The 19,805-nt window shown below is 38.9% G+C and overlaps 1 protein-coding gene across 1 annotated transcript; it reads left to right on the top strand.

Moving 5' to 3' along the window:
- Positions 1–306: 306 nt before the first annotated feature.
- kcnb1 (potassium voltage-gated channel, Shab-related subfamily, member 1) lies at positions 307–18,112 on the top strand (the record flags this gene model as incomplete). The annotated part of the gene is made up of 2 exons (XM_079459760.1): positions 307–882; positions 16,184–18,112. 2 exons carry the CDS (start codon positions 307–309, stop codon positions 18,110–18,112), a joined length of 2,505 nt encoding a protein of 834 aa, XP_079315886.1.
- Positions 18,113–19,805: the final 1,693 nt, after the last annotated feature.

Raw genomic sequence — 19,805 nt, 5'->3', positions numbered from 1 at the left:
GCATTGTTTGGTTTATGTTTTGAGAGGTAACGGACGAATAAGGGTTTGACTTCGGGACCTTCGACTCGCGAGCAGCAGTCGATTCAGCACCCCTCGAGTGGACAGCGACTACTTGAGCGTTCAATAAATAATGTCTCTGCAGGTACGTTTCAGTTTGGCTTGCCCTAAATATGATTTACCCCAGCAATAACTCTGTTTTTTGTCTCAACAGCTCAAATAGAATGGATCCACTCGGAAAATGGCAGGCAACACTGCCTGTCGCATGGACACGTTAGGAGAGTCCACACATGAATTCAGACGAACGAAATGGATAAACCATCCGCGGGAATGAGTAAAGTTGGCTCGCGGTCGACAGCCTCTCTCCCTCCGGACCCTGCGGATATTATACGAAGTATGTCGTGCTACCGGCGGGTCAAACTGAACGTCGGCGGTCTGCCTCACGAGGTTCTGTGGAGAACCCTTGACCGACTGCCACGCACGCGACTGGGCAAATTACGCGACTGCAAAACCCACGAAACACTCATGGACATATGCGACGACTACAACTTGGACGACAACGAGTACTTTTTCGACCGGCACCCGGGAGCGTTTACGTCTATACTAAACTTCTACCGCACTGGGAAGTTGCACATGATGGAGGAAATGTGCGCCCTGTCCTTCAGCCAAGAGTTGGACTACTGGGGTGTGGATGAGATCTACCTGGAGTCGTGTTGCCAGGCGCGCTACCACCAAAAGAAAGAGCAAATGAATGAGGAACTCAAAAGGGAGGCCGATACTCTGAAGGACAGGGACGGAGAAGAGTTCGATAACACATGCTGTTCAGAGAAAAGAAAAAAACTCTGGGACCTGCTAGAGAAACCGGGATCATCCGTAGCGGCCAAGGTAAACATCACTCCATATCCTTGACAGCTTATCACTATATAGGCTACTGATAAACAGGCAAAGACAAAGGGGAAGTGGGCATGCATTAGCTCAAAGATAAATAAGACACTTTAAATGGCCATACACCATTAATTTTCCAGAAGGCTCACCATTCTGTTTCAAACATCATCAAGTGCAATGAAAAAACGCAACCTCCCCATAACAGTTTGAAAGCATATATCAACATTCAATTAGCTTAAAAGGGCAATGTAAAAGTGCAGCTCAGGCTTCTGGACTCAAACCAAATTGCAGCAGTTGTGTGATCAATCACAATCTTTTTGCCTCTCTGAATTCAAATGTTACATTTCCATGTAAACGTTCAGAGCATGCAAGTGTAAGCTGCTGTTAGACGCTGGACGGTCATTAATTCCTGAAACTTTGACATCACTAATTTTCTTCTAAATGTAAGAGGTCCACCGGTCATCTGCCGACTAGCTCTCTTTGTTTTGCTTCGTCTCTGTGCTGACCTTCTGTTTTGTTCTGATTCTAAACTTGTGTACCTGTGCAGATGGTCACATGGGATCGGGAGGCATATTTCAGTGTGAGACTTGTCTTTCCTGTTACCAGGCAACAGACAGATGACTCTATCACTTAAAAAGAAAGGAGTATAAGTCACTCAGAGGACAAAGTTTGTGTTTGTGAGTGTGTGTGCGGCTCACGGCTGAAGTGGACACATGCAGCTTTTGTCCACGTGTGCATGTGGGTCAATGGCTTGCACTTATATTTTCTTCCGGATCTATTCAATAACGCATTAAAAATGTGAATCGTACACAATACTTGATCATACCAGTTTTACATTTGTGAATTAAAATTAATTTTATTTCAAAATATCATTAAAGCGTTTTATTCTAAAACATAATGATTACAAAGATTGATAACTTTGGTCATACATTGGATTTCTTGATTCCATAATTTCCGATATCCTTGTTTGTCATTGACCCACATAATGAGCACAGAAATCTGTATTTGGAGCAAAATGTCATGCTTCTTTTATACTCTCCGTCTTCCTTCTATCTCTCCCTCTTTTATCATGCTTCTTCGCTGCACCTCTGGTTAAATGTCAGGCAAATGTCACATTAATTATCCTCCATGAGACTGTGTGTCCCATTCTGTTCTCCACCCCTCCTCTTCCTCCCTGTTCTCAATGGTACCGAGCTCTGTCTACATCTGTCGCAAATCAGATTTCACTGCATGGTCCTACCACATAATAAGATTATATCAGAACACCGTCATATTGTTGCAAATTACCGTCTGGTCAAATTTGAAAGCTGGAATTCAGTTTGTCGCAAATATCGCCTTGCTTTGCTATTTACTAGACACTGGTGATAATATTTAGGTGGAAAATAAGTCTCATGGTCATAACATTGTGGTGACGTGTAGATGATGCTGGAGAGGACTGTAATTAAATTGCACACTGTATGCTGGGTTATTTCTTAACTCTGTGTTGAGTAAAAAAGGGACAAACCCGGCTGTAGGATTAAAATTACCCAGAAAATGGTTTATATTTGACAGAACACAGCACAGGCTATTTTACAACTCAATGGTTGGCTTCGTCCCTTTTTTTCAACCATTAAAAACAACCTATCTAGAGTGCACATTAAGATAATTTTTTTTATTTTGAGGTAATATCATAAAACAGGCTCCACTTTGATTCAGTGACATTTGTGGTGAATTGGGATATTTTTGGACATTTTTATACTCATTTACACCCCGAAAAATCTATTTTAAAATAAACATGATGATCCACGAAATCTCATGTTATGTCCAAGATTACCTGAGTTCACACCCAAGTATAAACCAAGCAATAATGTACAATTTATGCATTTAAAAAAAGCCTGTGAATGACAATCTGGTAACAACCGGTGACAAATCTGTCGGTATTAGACTACTTACCAGAATGACAAATCACCCAAGATGAATTCCAATTAAAAGTGGTGCTGTGAGTTCAGACTATAAGCACAAACGGGTCATAAACGTAATTAGCAAATGTTCTTTTCGAAGAAATCTCATTTCTGATTTAGCAACATCATGTTCACTGAAGACCCACAGTAAAGCTCAGTGCCTAGAAGGATGTGGCTGTTTCTGATACTCACAGATGCCACAAACCAACACTTTTATTTACTGTGTCCTTTAGAAATATAGGGCAGTAATCACTTACAGGACTGTAGTTGTTTACCGCCAATGTCCTTCCAGAAAGCATTCAAGCTCTGAGATATTGAGAGTTACCTTGTGGATTTTAAAGCCCTGCACACACACACACATATATATATATAAATATATATATATACTGTATAATACAACACTAGTGCTAAAATAAAACACAATATATATATATATATATATTCAGACTATTTTATCCGTAATGTATTTATGATTTTTGAAATGTTCTTGGAATCTATTTGAATTATGTTCATTCATTCTTATGGGAAATACAGATAATAAGTCGCCGTTCCGTCAATGCAACATTTATGAGGATATCTGTCTAGAGTATGTAAAGGTGTCTCATCTCAAGTCACAAACTTAAGCTGCTAATGACTTCTAAACCTTCACTCTGTCTGTTAATCTGTCAGTCAGCACACAATAAAAAATTAAAGAGTATTTTTTATTTTTTATTAAACCCAGAAATGTCCAAGTGATTTATTGAATAATAGCTCATAGATTGCCGAGAGCACCACTTAAGCAGATACAATGTAACATATAATATGTACATTGCTCGCACTGATAAGCCTGAGAAGTGCTCATGTAATGTGTACAGTACACGTTATGTTGTTATTTCCCGACCCAAAGCAGAAAAGAAAAAAGAAAACATTGTTATTTCATTCTGTCAAAGGCATAGTTCACCCAAAAATGAAGATTATGTCATCATTTACTCATCCTCTTGTCATATCAAACCTGTGTGACTTTCTTTGTTTCACACACAGATATTTTAAAGAAAGTTGGTAACCGAATGGCACCAGCACCCCTTCTATTGTACGGACACAAAACCAATGCAAGTGAATGGGTGCCACTTAACAACATCCTATATCAAAATATGTCATACAAGTTTGAAATGAGAAGAGGGTTAGTAAATGATAGCAGCATTTTTATTTCTAGGTGAACTATCACTTTAAGATAAAACTACAGTATAGGTTTTTTAAAGACAATGAATGTTGCTGTGATGTTGATCACACAGAAAATAAAAACAAGCACAAATAAAGGACAATCCTTAAATTGTAATATTCTGATTTCTTTGTTAATATGAATTTTAGAACAAAATGTGCTACAAACTTTAAATGTGAACTTGAATGACCTTGTTTTTTGGAATCGTTTTATTTAATATAATATATCATCCAACACATATCCCGTGTATAAAAAGTGAATGATTACATATAGTTCAACAGCAATAAGCAACCAAAAGCTTCATAAAATTCAATATAAGCCTTAAACATCATTCAAAAGGAAAAAGAAACACTGGCAGATTGTCAAGCACAAACTACTGTTGGTTTAAGAAAATCATCTGTACTGGGTTCAGTTCTAGGTCTTGATGTTGTTATTTAAAACAACCGTTTATATTATTTTTAGTCTATTTGATTCCAACCTGCTGTTGTGCAGTAGATTCCTGTCTCTGTGACCTAGTTGGGTTTTCGAAATGGATGTCCCAGTACTCTCGCTTGAACAGGATTCAAAACACTTATGCTGTTCTTGTTGAGCAGTCTCTTCTCTCTAGAACAACATTTTGTTGCTCTAAAATTACAGCAGCCTGCTTTTTAACAACTCAAGTATCAATCCTCATTGATTTTATGACTCTGTATCCAAATATATGTGGATAGCATAGCCCATACGGTAAAAGTTAAAGTGTTTGTCTGTACATCTGTAGAATACGGCTCTAAACATTACCATTAAAAACAACATGTAGTAAAATAGCAAATAGCTTAAGCTGGTAAATGTTAAGTTCACGTTTATTTTAATTTGCTCAAATGAAACGTTTAATCAAATAAAATATTGGCCTTAAAATTATTGTAAAAACTTAAACTGAATGAAAAATGTTGCCTCATAAATAAACTACAATTTTAATAATTAACAAAAAATTAACAAATAAATGAATCTTATCTAGCAACATAAAAATAGACAAATAATAAAATTGTTATCATACAACATCTAACATTACCAAAATAAATGCTGTAAAACTTTATCTACGTTAAGTGTTAGGTATCGTTTTGACCTCTATAAACGTATACATATGCTATGGCTTTAAAAACGTATCTCTCATATTCATTTGCACCGTATTGTGTATTACTTTAGATCGGTGTCCATGTTACAAACTAAGCATTGATTGAGAGTTATAAACCAGACATTACGCATTGTTTTAATCATTAATAATAACAAATTATTCTTATAGTAATACTATAGATGGCATCCTATTATGCTAAAATTCTTCAATGGCAGCTTTTTTTATAAAGCCCATCATGTCACCTGGTCCTAGTCTGTGGTAGCTTGTGATTAGGATAGCCTAATTACTCATGACACAGAACTTCTGGTGGGATCTTTCTTATTATGAATCACATTATGATGAATCACAACAGTGTTTTATGAATCATCTAATGCGCAGTCAGCCTTGGATATAAATGCTACCAGGAGCCGTTTGGCTTGTTATTGTCCAATCTGGTCTAATCGCCCTACTGCACCCTATTGGCCTTCTTTGTGTCTATGTGTGTCAGTAAAGTTCTCCGTTCTTCATATATCTTTTCAGGAATAATATCTTTAACCGGTGACAATTTAAGTAAAGCTGCGCAATATGTAAAAATGTGCTGTTGACATGGCGTTATTAATACCAAGTCATATATCTGCATACACAATAAATCATTCTTTGATTAAACCTCATTAGAAGGTCATTTGTAGCATTTTAGGAGACCAGACCGTCTTAGTATCTAATGAATAGAGAAAAGTAATTATTTTTCAGATTCATTAGAGTAAGTTGTTGAAATGAAATGTAACTGAAAAGCCCTTGAGAAATGAACCACCATCCACCAAGAGCGTAAAATAGTTATGAATCAGTCAAGCTTTAAAAAGCAGTCTCTTTCCATGCTTCTGTCACATACACACAGTTCACGAAAACATTCCGCCAGTTGGGAATGCAGGTGGCTCGTGTCAGTGTATTTACATGAACAGAAGTGACTTTTCTAGAGCATAGTGTCTGGCTTTGACATTCAAGAACAGGTTCATACTGGAGCTTCTAAAGATACTTTCCAATATGAATTTATTTGATTTATACACATGTGGGACAATTTTCTCATCTTTGCATACAAACCTTGGTACCTTGACATGACTTCACAAAGCTTTAGAATTGTTTTGATCAAATACTAAAGGCATGTGCTGTTTTACCCCTAAGCATAAACAACAAAATACCGCTAACGTTTATTAATTCATCATGAAAATGCCTCCGTCTCAGAAGGTCTATACATGTATTAATCCATCCCTATTCACAGCATTCCCATTCACCTACACAATTGGCAGCAGAGCCTCTGTTGCCATGGCAAACTGCATCGGTTTCCAGGGCAATGGCTTGTGTCTCTGCGTTAAAGTAAGAGTATGTAGTGTGCAGTGAGTACATAATGAAGATTAGTTTGATCAGCATGGCTTGCAAATACTGTAGAAATACTGAAATGAATACTCGCATTCTTTTCTCTAGTGATTGCTTGTCCTTTAGCTGTTGGCCCTGCTGGTCGACCTGTACTCTGTGTCCCTGATGACAAAATGTCAATACCACGCTGTCTCATTGCACTATGTTGACTGGGGTAGGCTCACGGTTTCTTTGTAGCATCTGTTTTGTCTAAGGACGACACAACCCGGTCAGACGGTTTCCAATACGGCTTCATTGACTGTTCATAGGACTTAAAGGGATAGTTCACCGAAAATGGAAAATTCTGTCATCATTTACTCACCCTCTTGTCATTTCGGACCTGTATGACTTTCTTTCTTTCCCAGAACACAAAAGAAGATATTTTGAGGAATGTTGATTACCAAACAGCGCTGGCACCCATTGACGTCTATTGTATAGACACAAAACCAATGCAAGTGAATGGTTGCCACAGCCGTTCGCTCAAGAACAATTTTCTAAATATCATCTTTTATGTTCTGCCGCAGGAACTTTCTTTTTTGGGTCAACTATCCCTAAGTATAATTTCTTTCTGGAAAATGAACCAAAATAATGATGACTCATCCTGCACTATAAAGATTTCCATCCAATAAAGTGCTCTTTAGACTAAGACTCCTCCAACTAATCACGCACACAAGTACCAAATCATTGTTCAAAAGAAAAACCTCTCTATGTCTTAAACTTCCTGTTTCAACAGGAAACACATCAAAACAAGAAAGAACAGCACAATACTACCGTATCATTCTCTGCACATTATACTTCCAAATTCGTAGCGAATAAAGACCCTCGCTCAAACCCCACCCACCGAATATGAGCATGCAAAATCATTTACAGGAAAAAATGATTCCAACTAATTTTCCGATTGGCTAAAACAGCACCAGCTTGACGTATTGCATTTAACAGATTCCACGGCTGTCCCAGAGACAGGTGTGATTTCCCAGGACATCTATTTCTGTGATATCTGTCAAGTAGTAGGGACAATTTATGTGCGCTATTCCAAAAACAAGTCTTACAGCACCTTTAATTACCTTACATGAACTCTCACCTCCAGAAATGTGTGCACTTGCATAATGCATACGCCAGCTGATTTCACAATGTGTAAATTGTCGAGGACAATAAACAGAACAGGCCTATATGGTCGCAGCTCTTAATTAAATCATATGAAAACTTTTTACTGAAGGTTGGAGTGACAGCGGACCTACAATAATGTAACAGCTTTCTCTGTCGACATTAAATATTGTTATTCGGCCATCATATCCTTTTCAAATGATATTAGCCTCAAGTCTTATATGATTTTGATATATTCATTAGATCTGACTCTCTGTTATGGCCTTCATTAAAATAATGTTGAATATACAGACCTGAATGCTTTTACAGAGAAATATCAGAACATTAGAAACAGATCTCATCCCCCATTGACTCCCATAGTACTATGGCAGTAAATGAGGGATGACATCCGTTTGGTTACCGGCATTCTTCCAAATATCTTCCTTTGTGTTCAGCAGAACAAAGACATTTATACAGATTTGGAACAACCCGAGGTTGAGTAAATGACGACAGAATTTTCATTTTTCACTGAACTATCCCTTTAAAGATGATATTCGTTTAATATGACACCTGGTTTCAATAGCAGATGCGTCTCATTTGCAAGCAATTATGAAACGATGAGAAAGTTCCGGCGCACACGAGAAGGCTAATCTTGAGAGAGATAATCAAAGACGGATACCGTAAGAGTATCACAGAGGAACATGATGTCTCTTTTTCTATTGATGTCTTTCCCGGGCCGTTAACGCTCCGTTGAGAAATGAGTTTGACTGTGAGTGTGTGATAATGAAATAAGGTGTACGTGTTAATTTGGTCTTGGAAGAATTTGACGTTCATATTCAAATTCATATGAAACTTTTTGACCTTTGGTGAAATCTGCGATGCTGCTTAGATCTCTTTTCAAACAAATGCTAGATATTAATGAGATTTTATTAAAAAAGAACATCTGAGAACTGAGGCAAAATCTCAATTTATTCTCAATTACATCTCACTGCTGTCGAGGAGAAACCAACTGATGTACTGAATAGATCTCACCAGTGATCGTGTGGGACATGAAACGGACAGGCTTGTTAATTCTCTTCCTCATATCTCAAAGGTCCAGTCATAATTTTATTTTATCTTTCGATATTATCCGGTTTCTTCATGGTCCGTGAACATCCATCCGTCTCTCCCTGTTGCATTAAAATTCCTTTCGAATGAGCAGAAGGCCAATACATCACAGAAACGGCACCACTATGGAAGCAACGTTCAAACTGTTTCCCATGTTGTCATTTCATTCGGTTTCCGACACTTTGCTTGTCAAGTTTATGGTGACAGGTTGCTCTCACTCTGCAATGTTATTGTCACTGCGATCAATAGAAACGGCCGTAAAACACACTACACAAGGCCTGCTGAAGCACGGAGGCCATCTTTAGTGCGGGCCCTTCTCTGGGTGACAGAGATTGGATTGCTGCCGAAATGGATCTGACAAGGAAGCAAGGGCTAGGGGTGTGAAATAAATGGCACAGAGGAAGTGGAAAGGTTTATAAAAATGAGAGTGTGATTCAGAAGCTTGTACAAGAGAATGAGAGACTGAGCCTAAAAGTTTTTCAAATATTGCCTTTATTTTTGCAAGAACCATTGGGAAACAATAACTCATAGCAGCTATGGGCCGTTATGCGTAAGTCCTCCACCATACTGGTTTGTGAATATTTGAGAGCAAGTTGACTGTGTGTCTGTTTCCGCAGTTATATGCATATATGAATGTCAAATGTTACGCGCTGTTTTAAAGACCCAAACATTACAATTGCTCAACTAACCAATACAACAAGACAAAAGCATAACCTTAGTTCAAAAACACTGTAATATAAAATAAACCAACATATGACAGCTGAAATATTGACCATACCAACATGGTGGATGTGTTGGCATATCTTTGTTATTAACTTTTTCAAACAACATTTCTAAGCAATAGTGAGAGAAACGGATAGATTATCTTGAACCAATTAGAAATCTCAATAACTACACTACCAGTCAAAAGTTTTAGATCACTTCTTTACATACTACTTATATTATTCATAACACAGTATTCATATTTTTTCATTTCAGACCAAATGTAAGCTCATCAACACTATGGAATAACACAAAGGAAACTATGAGTATGAGGGTGCAACTAAAAAAACATTTAAAATCACAGCCATCCTCAGTGTTGTCTCCTTTTGCCTAGAATTAAAGGAAATGTTTCCCAACAGTTGGATTCTCTTATTAGCTGCTATTTTTTATTATTCAGTCAAAGTTATCAATTTTAAATAAAAAGTAAATTTCTTACTTGAGTTCAAATGTTTCATGTTGCGTGGAAGACGCGAGTTTGAATGTTTGCATTGACAATGTATGTCATTTACGTGCGCAAATCGCTTAATTCGCAGTTGGTGTGAACTCAGAATTAGATTTTTAAGCATACAGCACACCTTCAGGTCAAATTAAAAATTTCACTCAAGTGATCTAAAACTTTAGACCGGTACTGTAAAAATGATATGTTATCTTGCATGCATCAACATGCAGTGGTAATGCATTGAAATGCATTTACACATTACACACAACAGATAATCTCTTTATCCTGAACTAGTCACTAGGTCCCATGAACACACATCCTGATAATGACCCTGTTAAGGGTCAAGCTTATGTAATCTAAGTTCCGTGAGGGTAAATGAGAAAGCTTCTCTTTCTAACCTTCCCTTAACTAAAGTGTAATCCTGCATGCAATCTCTTTTCCGCAAGCTGTGTTTGAACTTTAAACATTCGAGTCAAGACTCCGCTTAAGTGATCTGTTCTGTTACTGACCTCTGACTGTCGGTTTGGATGTATAGTGCTACGTTACATTCAGTATAAAGTGCATTCTGTGTTTTTTACCTTGAACACAAACCGCACTTTACATCACAACTCCTAATCTTTTGTTTGTTGTGATTTTGTTTTTGTAAATGCTTTGGTCTGTTTTTCCACAGACACACACTTGTGCACACAAACACACACACACATTCTTTTCTCTCTGCCATCCCTGCAATGCTTAAAAGTGTGTCGTCATTGCAACCATAGCAACCGTGTCTTGTGCGACGCTTGGACGCACAGCTGTCTCTGCCAGGATAAGCAGTGAAGTGTGTGCGTGTTTACTTAGTGTATGCAATTTTTGTTTTGTGTTTGATCCTTTGTGTCTACATCTCTTGTGATGAATTGTATATTTAATATACTAACAGGTGTTTGTGCATATACGCATGGGTGGGTCTCAGAGTCCGCTTTGAATGTCATTTGCGCACAAGTGTATCTGTGGTACATATGTGGCTGATTTGTCATTGTTGGATGTTACTGAATGACACAAATGTAATGCTCACACAACTGTCGCTGTGGGCTGAATGTGTTTTTCTTTTGAACATTTGTATGAGTATCACTTCGCAGTTCTGTTCCTGCCTTAATATGCCCATAAATTAACATAAAAAACACGCACGCACATGCAAACACACACAGGTGGTAAATATTAGGACAAAACCTGAATAGTAAAAGAACGTTTGCTTTTGTTAAGGGTTAAGGGTACCACAACGCTTTTGCAACGTATATTAACATGGCATTACTCAAAAATCAGTAACTACACACAACACACCTTTCTGTGACTAGTCAGATTTTCTTCTGAAAACATACAAATCGTACAAATTTGATATAATGTCCTAGTAGCATAAAAATAAGATCCCAGTGCACCATCCGCCAGGTCACTGTCTCAGCCGTGTGCATGTGTTTGTGTGCGTTCAGAAAGCTTTCCAGTAGGATCCCGAAGCTGCCCGTCCGATGCTATTAATAACCGTGTTCGGGGCTGGGCAGGTTTATATATAGACTCTGCGACTGGATTTTCCTTTTCATTACAGACATATGAATAATGAAGGAAATATAATATAGGGCTCGGCCAAAACTAGTCACCCATGTCAGTCGGCTTTCTGTGTGTGTGTGTGTGTGTATAAGGAGGACCCAGCTGCAATTCTATGTCGTCTCTGTATCTCAAGGGCTATCCACACAACAGCTGAAGGTCCTTTCCAGGATCGGTCAGAACTGCTTTAAGAGACAAAAAGAAAACGAGGACGCCGAAGTGTCTTATTAGCGGTTCTTAAGGGATAGTATTTAGGACTTGAAGATTCATCAAGGATTCGGAAATGACTTGTTTGTATTTATAGCCGTGAAAATGCGTAACGCGTGTTCAAGTGCTTTGTCAAGGCATCGCTCGGTGAAAAATGCAGAAGACGCGGTCTCCGTTGGTAGCCATGGTGACAGTGTCACATTCAGAGGGAGGTGAACACTGTCAGAATCCCATCTCTCCTCTCCTTTTCTGTTTACACACAACAATGGCCAGTGGGGTCTGTCTTGTTTATCGCATATTTATTTCATTTTCACAGCATCAAACATTCACAAAAAATGCTAAATGAATGTAATAATCATTTTATTCTTTATTTATTTTCATTTTTGAGAAGATAAACTTGATATAATGATATAACGCTAGGGCATTGTGGGTGTCTGCAAACTGACTAGGAAATGGTTGCTTGATGGCCTCCCAGGTGCAAAAAGTGCACTAAAGTACACATGTATTTAATGTGCTATGTTTTCACGCACTAATTTTGCACTTTATACACAAAGAAATTGTCTTTAGTATTTTAAGATAAACTTAAGAAGATCTGAGTGAACTCAACTGTGCTATTTTGAGAAGTCATGAATAGAAGTATAGCCTACGCTTAAGACTATATTTTAAGTATATTAAGTACAAACTCAATGTGTGAAAATAGAACACTTTAAGTACACTTATGGGAGTGTACTTAGTAAGCTGGTGTGTGGTGGGCGTTCTGGCGCAATATGGCGTCCCATCATCCAGGTGGATGCTGAACATTAGTGGTGGTTGAGGAGATCCCCCCTTCCATGTAAAGCGCTTTGAGTACCCAGACAATGTAACAAATTAATGAAATAAAGTGTATTTTAGTGCAACATTTTTTACCTGGGCTAGGTAAAAAGAGTTCAACCTAAGTCTTTGATTTCCCACCTCCATTTCAGACATACTGTATCCTACCATTCTGTCCTTCACGGTCCAAGCAAAGAAGGACTTATTTCATGGCTGAATAATGTCCTTGACCATCAAAAGATACCGCCTGTGAATTGGGCCTCAGCTTTTATGAGAGCTCTGGCCTCGAGAAATTTAACTTTGGTGCTCTTTTGGCAGATGCAAGTTTAAATCTATCTTGCGATTTATTTTCACCCATCTCCACCCCACATTCTCCACAAACAGTGAATACAAGTTTTATGTAAGCTACAAAGTAAACCGCATAAAAAGTTTGAAGAGGACTGTGAACTGTCTGACCTCTGTATGTTTTTAAGTACCATCTGATCAAGAATGATTTTAAGGCTGATAGAGACTTTTACATCAAACCTCTTCATGTGACTGCCTCCTGCCGCGCTTGAAGAAGGTTGCCATGACAATGCCGTAGCTAAATGTAAGAGGTCAAGGTCAAAGAAAGCATTCACTGAAAAGTCACAGAAATGTATACAGATAGAAAATAGGTTATATATTTATATTGGTACAACGTAATCCTGTTTCTCCATTACACAGTAGTTCCCAGTAAAAGCTTGTCTTCAATGTTTTTCCTATATATGTTTTGAAGAAATACAAATAAATGCAATTATTATGACAAATGTTGCTAGATCAGATAATGTGATTTTCATATTGAAATCTTAGATTGTTTGATTGCTCAGATTTACCAAAACAACAAACTTTGCTATGTTAAAATTTGTTAGTAGTACTCATTGCTGTCTAGAAGAGAGAGATCTATGTTATTTACTATTATAGTACGTAACATTGGATTTTTAAGGTCCTACTTTGGTTTATGGAGGATCCAACAACAAGTTTATGTACATACAAGGTGTAAAAACACTATTATGTCGTAATAATATGCAGTTTTTTACCTTACTTCTTGACGGACTCTCAAATTATTCGTTCCGCGATTCATCCATCTAATCCCTTCCTATCCGCGAGTTTAGTGGCATGTGATTGGTCAGATGGTGTAGACTGTTGTGATTGGTCAAACGCGTTCATCATGTGTCGCAAATGGAACTCCTATCACCATTACTGGATTACGGTTTACAGGTGGTTGGATATTATAATTATATAATTATACAATCTGAGGGTAAGTAAATGATTACAGAATTTTCAGTTTTGGGTGAACTGTCCCTTTAAAGGTTCTTTATGGAACCATTCAGACAAAAAAGGTTCTTCTAAAGTATCGGGAAGCACCTTTATTTGTCAGAGTGTATTAAAGACATCTCATTTGGGATTTCTCTTTTTGTGATGACTGGAGACTGAATTGCCCTTTACACAGCAGCTTTAGCTCGCGTGCTTGTATGCATACAAGTATATTGGTCATGCGTGTCCCAGGAGAGCATCATTTGTACGTGCTTGTAAAAGCACCATACTGGATGTGATAATGATCCACTCACATGACACAGAAATCCCGGGATTCCTCCTTTTGCATCCTTTCCCGTCTCTACGCGGGGAGCTAACCCTATTACGATCCGCTCAGCATGAGTGTGTACCTGCATTATTTACAGATTATCACTTGGTCAATGGCTCAATTGATTGTGCATGGGGAATTTGTGCCGAACCCTCTTAAAATGCATTCACAGTTTAATGTCTAGGCAGCCTTATTTTTCATTGTCACTGCGCTGGACTGTCCTTTTAAGCTGCCCTTTTCACAGAATGCATTTAAATACACACACGCTTACACACGTTCGGCTTAAAAGACTGAGGAAATGACCTATAAAGGAGTCTTTCTTACCTCCAGGGTTGAGAATCACTTTTTCTGTTCTGTAGTAAAGGAAAGATGTCATTGCTAGAGGTGCTCTTTCTCTGGCACAGGAGACTTAGTGGAGTTCTCGGTTGGCTCTTTTGAGAATCAGGTTTATCTGAGATGTTTCTCAGAAAAAGCATGTGGAAGATATAAACATAGACAAAAATTAGACAATTGCTGGCATAGTAAGTAAGTGAAGACAGAAAATGTATATGTATATTTTGTTCCAATTCAAGGGGATTGTTCACACTCTGTCATGAAATACTCAACCTCAAGTTGTTCCAAACCTGTCTAAATGTATTTGATCTGTCGAAGACAAAGATATTTGGAAGAATGTTAGCAACTGAGATTTCTGCACCATTGACTTCTATTAAATTGGTTGTCAGATGTGCCATAGAACAATTTGCAATTTTTTTGTGTTCCACAATACAAAAATATCTAAAAGAATCTTTATTGTATAAAAAAACCTGTATGGTTACAAGCATTCTTCCAAATATTTTTACAGAACACATTTTGGGGTTAACGATCCCTTTAAGACAATATATTCTGGATCTCTAGAGGAGACACTTTCTGAAAGCAAAGAGGCAGATAGATAGAGGTCTTTATCTTAGTAACACAAGGAAACACAAGAAAAATACGATATAAAGAAATCTTTTATCATTTTATTTCATAAGGGACTTTTTGAAATGCTATTCTACTCTATATGCATATTGTCTTTTATAATGGAGTTTAAGGCCCAGAACAAAATACACTACCAAACACTTTGGATCAATACAAAATGTAAATATTTTGTACCAATTCATAGCAATTGCATTTTAGTCTTTTAAATGAGAAAATAGATTCCAAAGAAAATGGGAGGGTGTGGGAAGTGCTAGTGTGCATTCGTAGAGATTGTTGCTGTTGATATCAATGTGGAAATAATGAGCTTTGGCAGGCTTATAAATAAAGGGCTAATCTTTGTTGTTATGGGCATTATATAATCTGCTTAACATTTCTAACATTTCCCTTGTGAGTCACATGACTGGAAGGTTTCTTCTTAGACACCTTAATACCTTAATAGTCACAAAAACATGACCTTCCATATCATTAATAGGAAAGATGGAAGGAAGGAATGGGGTTTTAACAAAATCATTCAGTGTTGTCAAAACCATTGTTTCTAGGGTAAAAGTTATCCACCAGAAACATCAGTACAATCTCCCACACACAGAAAATGTCAGTTGCAGTCATTTAGGCATACTGGCTCACCTAGACGCTACTGCTAACAACTTTTTTCTTTCATTTTCTTCATAAATCCATAGTCAGTCGTACAGTCAATCTTAATTTCTGGGTTATTTAAACCCAGCATTGGGTCAAACCCGAACGTTGGACATACATGTATGCTAATAAATGAACATATGCAGGGTTGTTTTAACCCAAAGTTATGGGTTTGTTTAAACTGAATTGTTGGGTCGATTATAAACAAATTCTGGGTCGTTTTAACCCAGCGTTTGAGTTTGTCTATTTTTTACCAAACACTGGGTTGAAAAATAAGCCTGTATTAGTGTGTATATAAAGCCAACACTAAGCAAGGTCTAAGAAATTGCTGCATTTCTCTTTTAGTTAGTTAAGCTTAACTAGGTGTTAGTACACTATTATGTCTAAAACATCTTCACCAGTAAGTTAGATTTTTATAAGATACTAACAAACATACAAGTCTCGAGGTTTTTTAATAATGGATTTGGCATGTTTTGTCTTACAGATCTTGGCCATCATCTCTATCCTTTTCATTGTGCTCTCCACTATTGCTTTGTCCCTGAACACCCTACCGGAACTGCAAGACACAGACGAGTTCGGTCAGACTACAGATAATCCACAGCTGGCCCATGTGGAGGCAGTGTGTATTGCTTGGTTTACCATGGAATATCTTCTTCGCTTCCTTTCCTCACCAAACAAGTGGAAATTCTTCAAAGGTCCCCTCAACGTCATCGACCTGCTGGCAATTTTACCGTATTACGTCACCATATTCTTGACAGAGTCCAACAAGAGCGTGCTGCAGTTCCAGAATGTCCGACGGGTAGTTCAGATCTTCAGAATCATGCGAATACTGCGCATCCTCAAACTGGCACGTCACTCCACTGGGTTGCAGTCCTTGGGTTTCACACTGCGACGGAGTTACAATGAGCTCGGCCTGCTTATCCTCTTCTTAGCCATGGGGATCATGATCTTTTCCAGTCTAGTTTTCTTTGCTGAAAAGGATGAGGATGACACCAAGTTCAAGAGCATCCCTGCCTCTTTCTGGTGGGCCACTATTACCATGACCACTGTGGGATATGGTGATATTTACCCCAAGACGCTTTTGGGCAAAATAGTTGGTGGACTCTGCTGCATAGCAGGAGTGTTAGTCATTGCCTTGCCCATTCCCATTATTGTTAACAACTTCTCAGAATTCTACAAAGAACAGAAAAGACAAGAAAAGGCTATCAAGAGACGTGAGGCTCTGGAGCGGGCCAAACGCAATGGCAGCATAGTGTCAATGAATGTAAGAGAAGCATTTTCTCGTGGTGCAGAGCTTCTAGATGTGGTGGTGATGGATAAGGGCGAAATAACTCAGGACAACCATCTCTCACCCAGTCGGTGGAAATGGTCATCCAAGCGAGAGACGTCTGAGACCAGCTCGAATCATTCCTTCAACCCAGACCAAGGTTCCCCAAACAAGGCGACGGCTTCAAGTCCACAAGGGCTTAACGCACAGAAACTGGAAGAAATGTACAACCAGATGGCTAAGACTCAATCACAACCCAACCTAAACAGTAAAGACAGATGTACATCTCGAGCAGGACATAGAAGAGATGAAATTGAGTTGGGGGCTTTGCCGGGTCCCGTAGACCAACTAAACGGAGGCCGTGAAGGAGTGGTGGACATGAAAAGTCTGTCCAGCATCGACAGCTACATAAGCTGTGCAACAGACTTTCAAGAGAACCCGCGATTTCCCTACAGTTCAGCTGGGGGCTTGTCCATCCCAGAGAGCTTACGTTTCTCCCACAGCCCTGGTTCTGGCCTCTCCGGTCGAGTAAGTGCTAACCCAAGTCTACAGACCACCATGGAGCACGAGACCATGCTCACACCACCGTGTTCAGGTGCTAAACCCCTTAACACAGATGATTTACGCCAACAAAGCCTGCTTGGAAATGATCATAAAATGCATTCAGTTAGGGTCAATCATCGCAACTGTGGGGAGACCAGCCCCTTGGGTGGTCCTCGGTCTGAAAGCTCTATTCTTTCTGACTACTCTATCCTTAGTCCTGAGGTGTCGGTCTACACAACAGCCAGCAGCCGGACTCCACCTACGACACCCGATAAGAAGGCATCCACCGGTGCGGTCTTCACTTTCCACGACTCCTCCATAAGCAAGTACATCGACGCTGACACGGATGATGAGGAGCACTTGCGTGACAGTGGCCCAACGGATCGCCTGCTGGGTGGCCTGAGCTCCAAGTCTCGACTCACCAGTGCTTACCAGGGAGGTACCAACCACTTGGAAGCCGCCCAGAGGCTTCTAGGTCAGAACTGCCTATTCCCATTAGGAAGTAGCCCAGGTGTTACCCACGAGAACCACGTGGCTTCCGAAATCTCACGGAGACCCAAAGGGAACAGGGGACATTCCAATAGTTTTGATAAGGGCCTCTGAGGCCCTAGCGTTGTGAGCTGGACTTCAGATGGAGTCCAGGAAAGGAAAGAAGGCCAAGTTCAGTCAAGGAAATAGGAGTAATCAAAGACTAAAGTGCAATGTAGAAATAATTTTACAGGCATCTGACCAGGGGGCCCACTCTGGTGACTTAATGCTGGAGAACAGAGGTTGTTACATCATTAAGGAACAGGATCTTGAGGATGTACCACTGCCTACACCTCTTGCCCTTTTTCATCTTCTGTAAACAGGCCTGCATCGGTGGGTCCCCGGGGTAGAAAAAGGCCAGAATAGATCTGGTGTACAGTTGAAATCGACATGAACAAGATTCATTCCAAAGCTTACTAAGATGAAAACTGAACCCTTACCGAACATTAAAGCGTAGATGTGAATGAAAAAGTGAGGGGGACGGTCCTCCACTGCCCACGTCAGCTAGTCACTGTCCAGAGCCCACCTTAAAGATTAGCATTAGAGTACATGTTACACCCTGTTTACTAGTGCACCCGTCCCTGGTCCCCTAACAAACTAGCCTTACTGCAGTTATGGGTCTGCGGTTGTGTGCAAGAATGATATGATATGGGGAGGGCTGATGGTATGACAATGTGCACGTATACGTAACTTACATTCTTGCACACATAGTCACTCTTCAAAATATATTCACATAGTTTGTGATTCTAACTTGCTTTATTTTTATATAGACATGAAAATTATCTCTAGAAATAACATATTGTTTCATATCCATCGGTATAAGAATAAAATATTAATTAGAAGAGATTTACCACCCGCTTGTGTTTAATACATATTTCTTGTATAGTCAAGATAAAATTTGTGTTTAAAAGTTACAGAAGAAGAGACACCTCATGCTGTGTATTACGTTTTAATGCCCAATGCCTTTCACATATGATCACATATAAAAAACAGCACATCCACATTGGCAGCCCAAACAGAAGCAACAATGAGAAAAATGAATGGACAACGCATACCTTGTTGCTACCAGTTATTGCAAACCTGACAAAAATAAACTACTGAAAACTTCGATTCAACACTTCGGTTAGATTGAACAATTTCATAGCAGTGGATGCTGTCACACACACACTAATATTTCTGAAGAAATGAGAATAGATATATATTTCTAAAGTATTTTCTAGATGATCAAATTAAGTGTGGTAGGGGGTCTCATACTTTTACATAGCCAGTGAGAATGTTTATTTTAAAATGCTTATTTAGTACAAAGTCTTATGGGACCTTTTGTGTCCTAAATTGTTATTCAGGCTCAAAGTACATTACGTAACCAAGATCACTTTGAAAGTTTGAAAACATTTATCACTTTTGATAAAGAGCTCTGTAACACAATATGTAACGCATGGCCATGTTTACATAATAGCTCTGATCCCTTCACACCGCACAAGATTATTATTCTTAAAACATCCTAAAATCCTTATCACCGTTCTGTAACTATACACAGTCCAGCATGTATTCACAGGTATGTAGACCATGTCCTGAAGACGACCATATCCAGTTTCCATGGTGACCACAAGCCCTCCCTGCCAGCACTCATATCCAGTTTTAAAAACCGGGAAAGCGGGGGACAAATTAGATCAGAAATGCATCTGTCAACAAATACGATCACAAAAAAGTCACAATGTCAGAACGGGCTTGTCTCTGAGACCTTCTATGTATACGTGTGTTATTTGGG

This window comes from Barbatula barbatula (genome assembly GCF_947034865.1).
Source record: "Barbatula barbatula genome assembly, chromosome: 7".
Lineage (NCBI taxonomy): Eukaryota > Metazoa > Chordata > Actinopteri > Cypriniformes > Nemacheilidae > Barbatula > Barbatula barbatula.
This window is presented reverse-complemented; position numbering and strand designations above follow the sequence as displayed.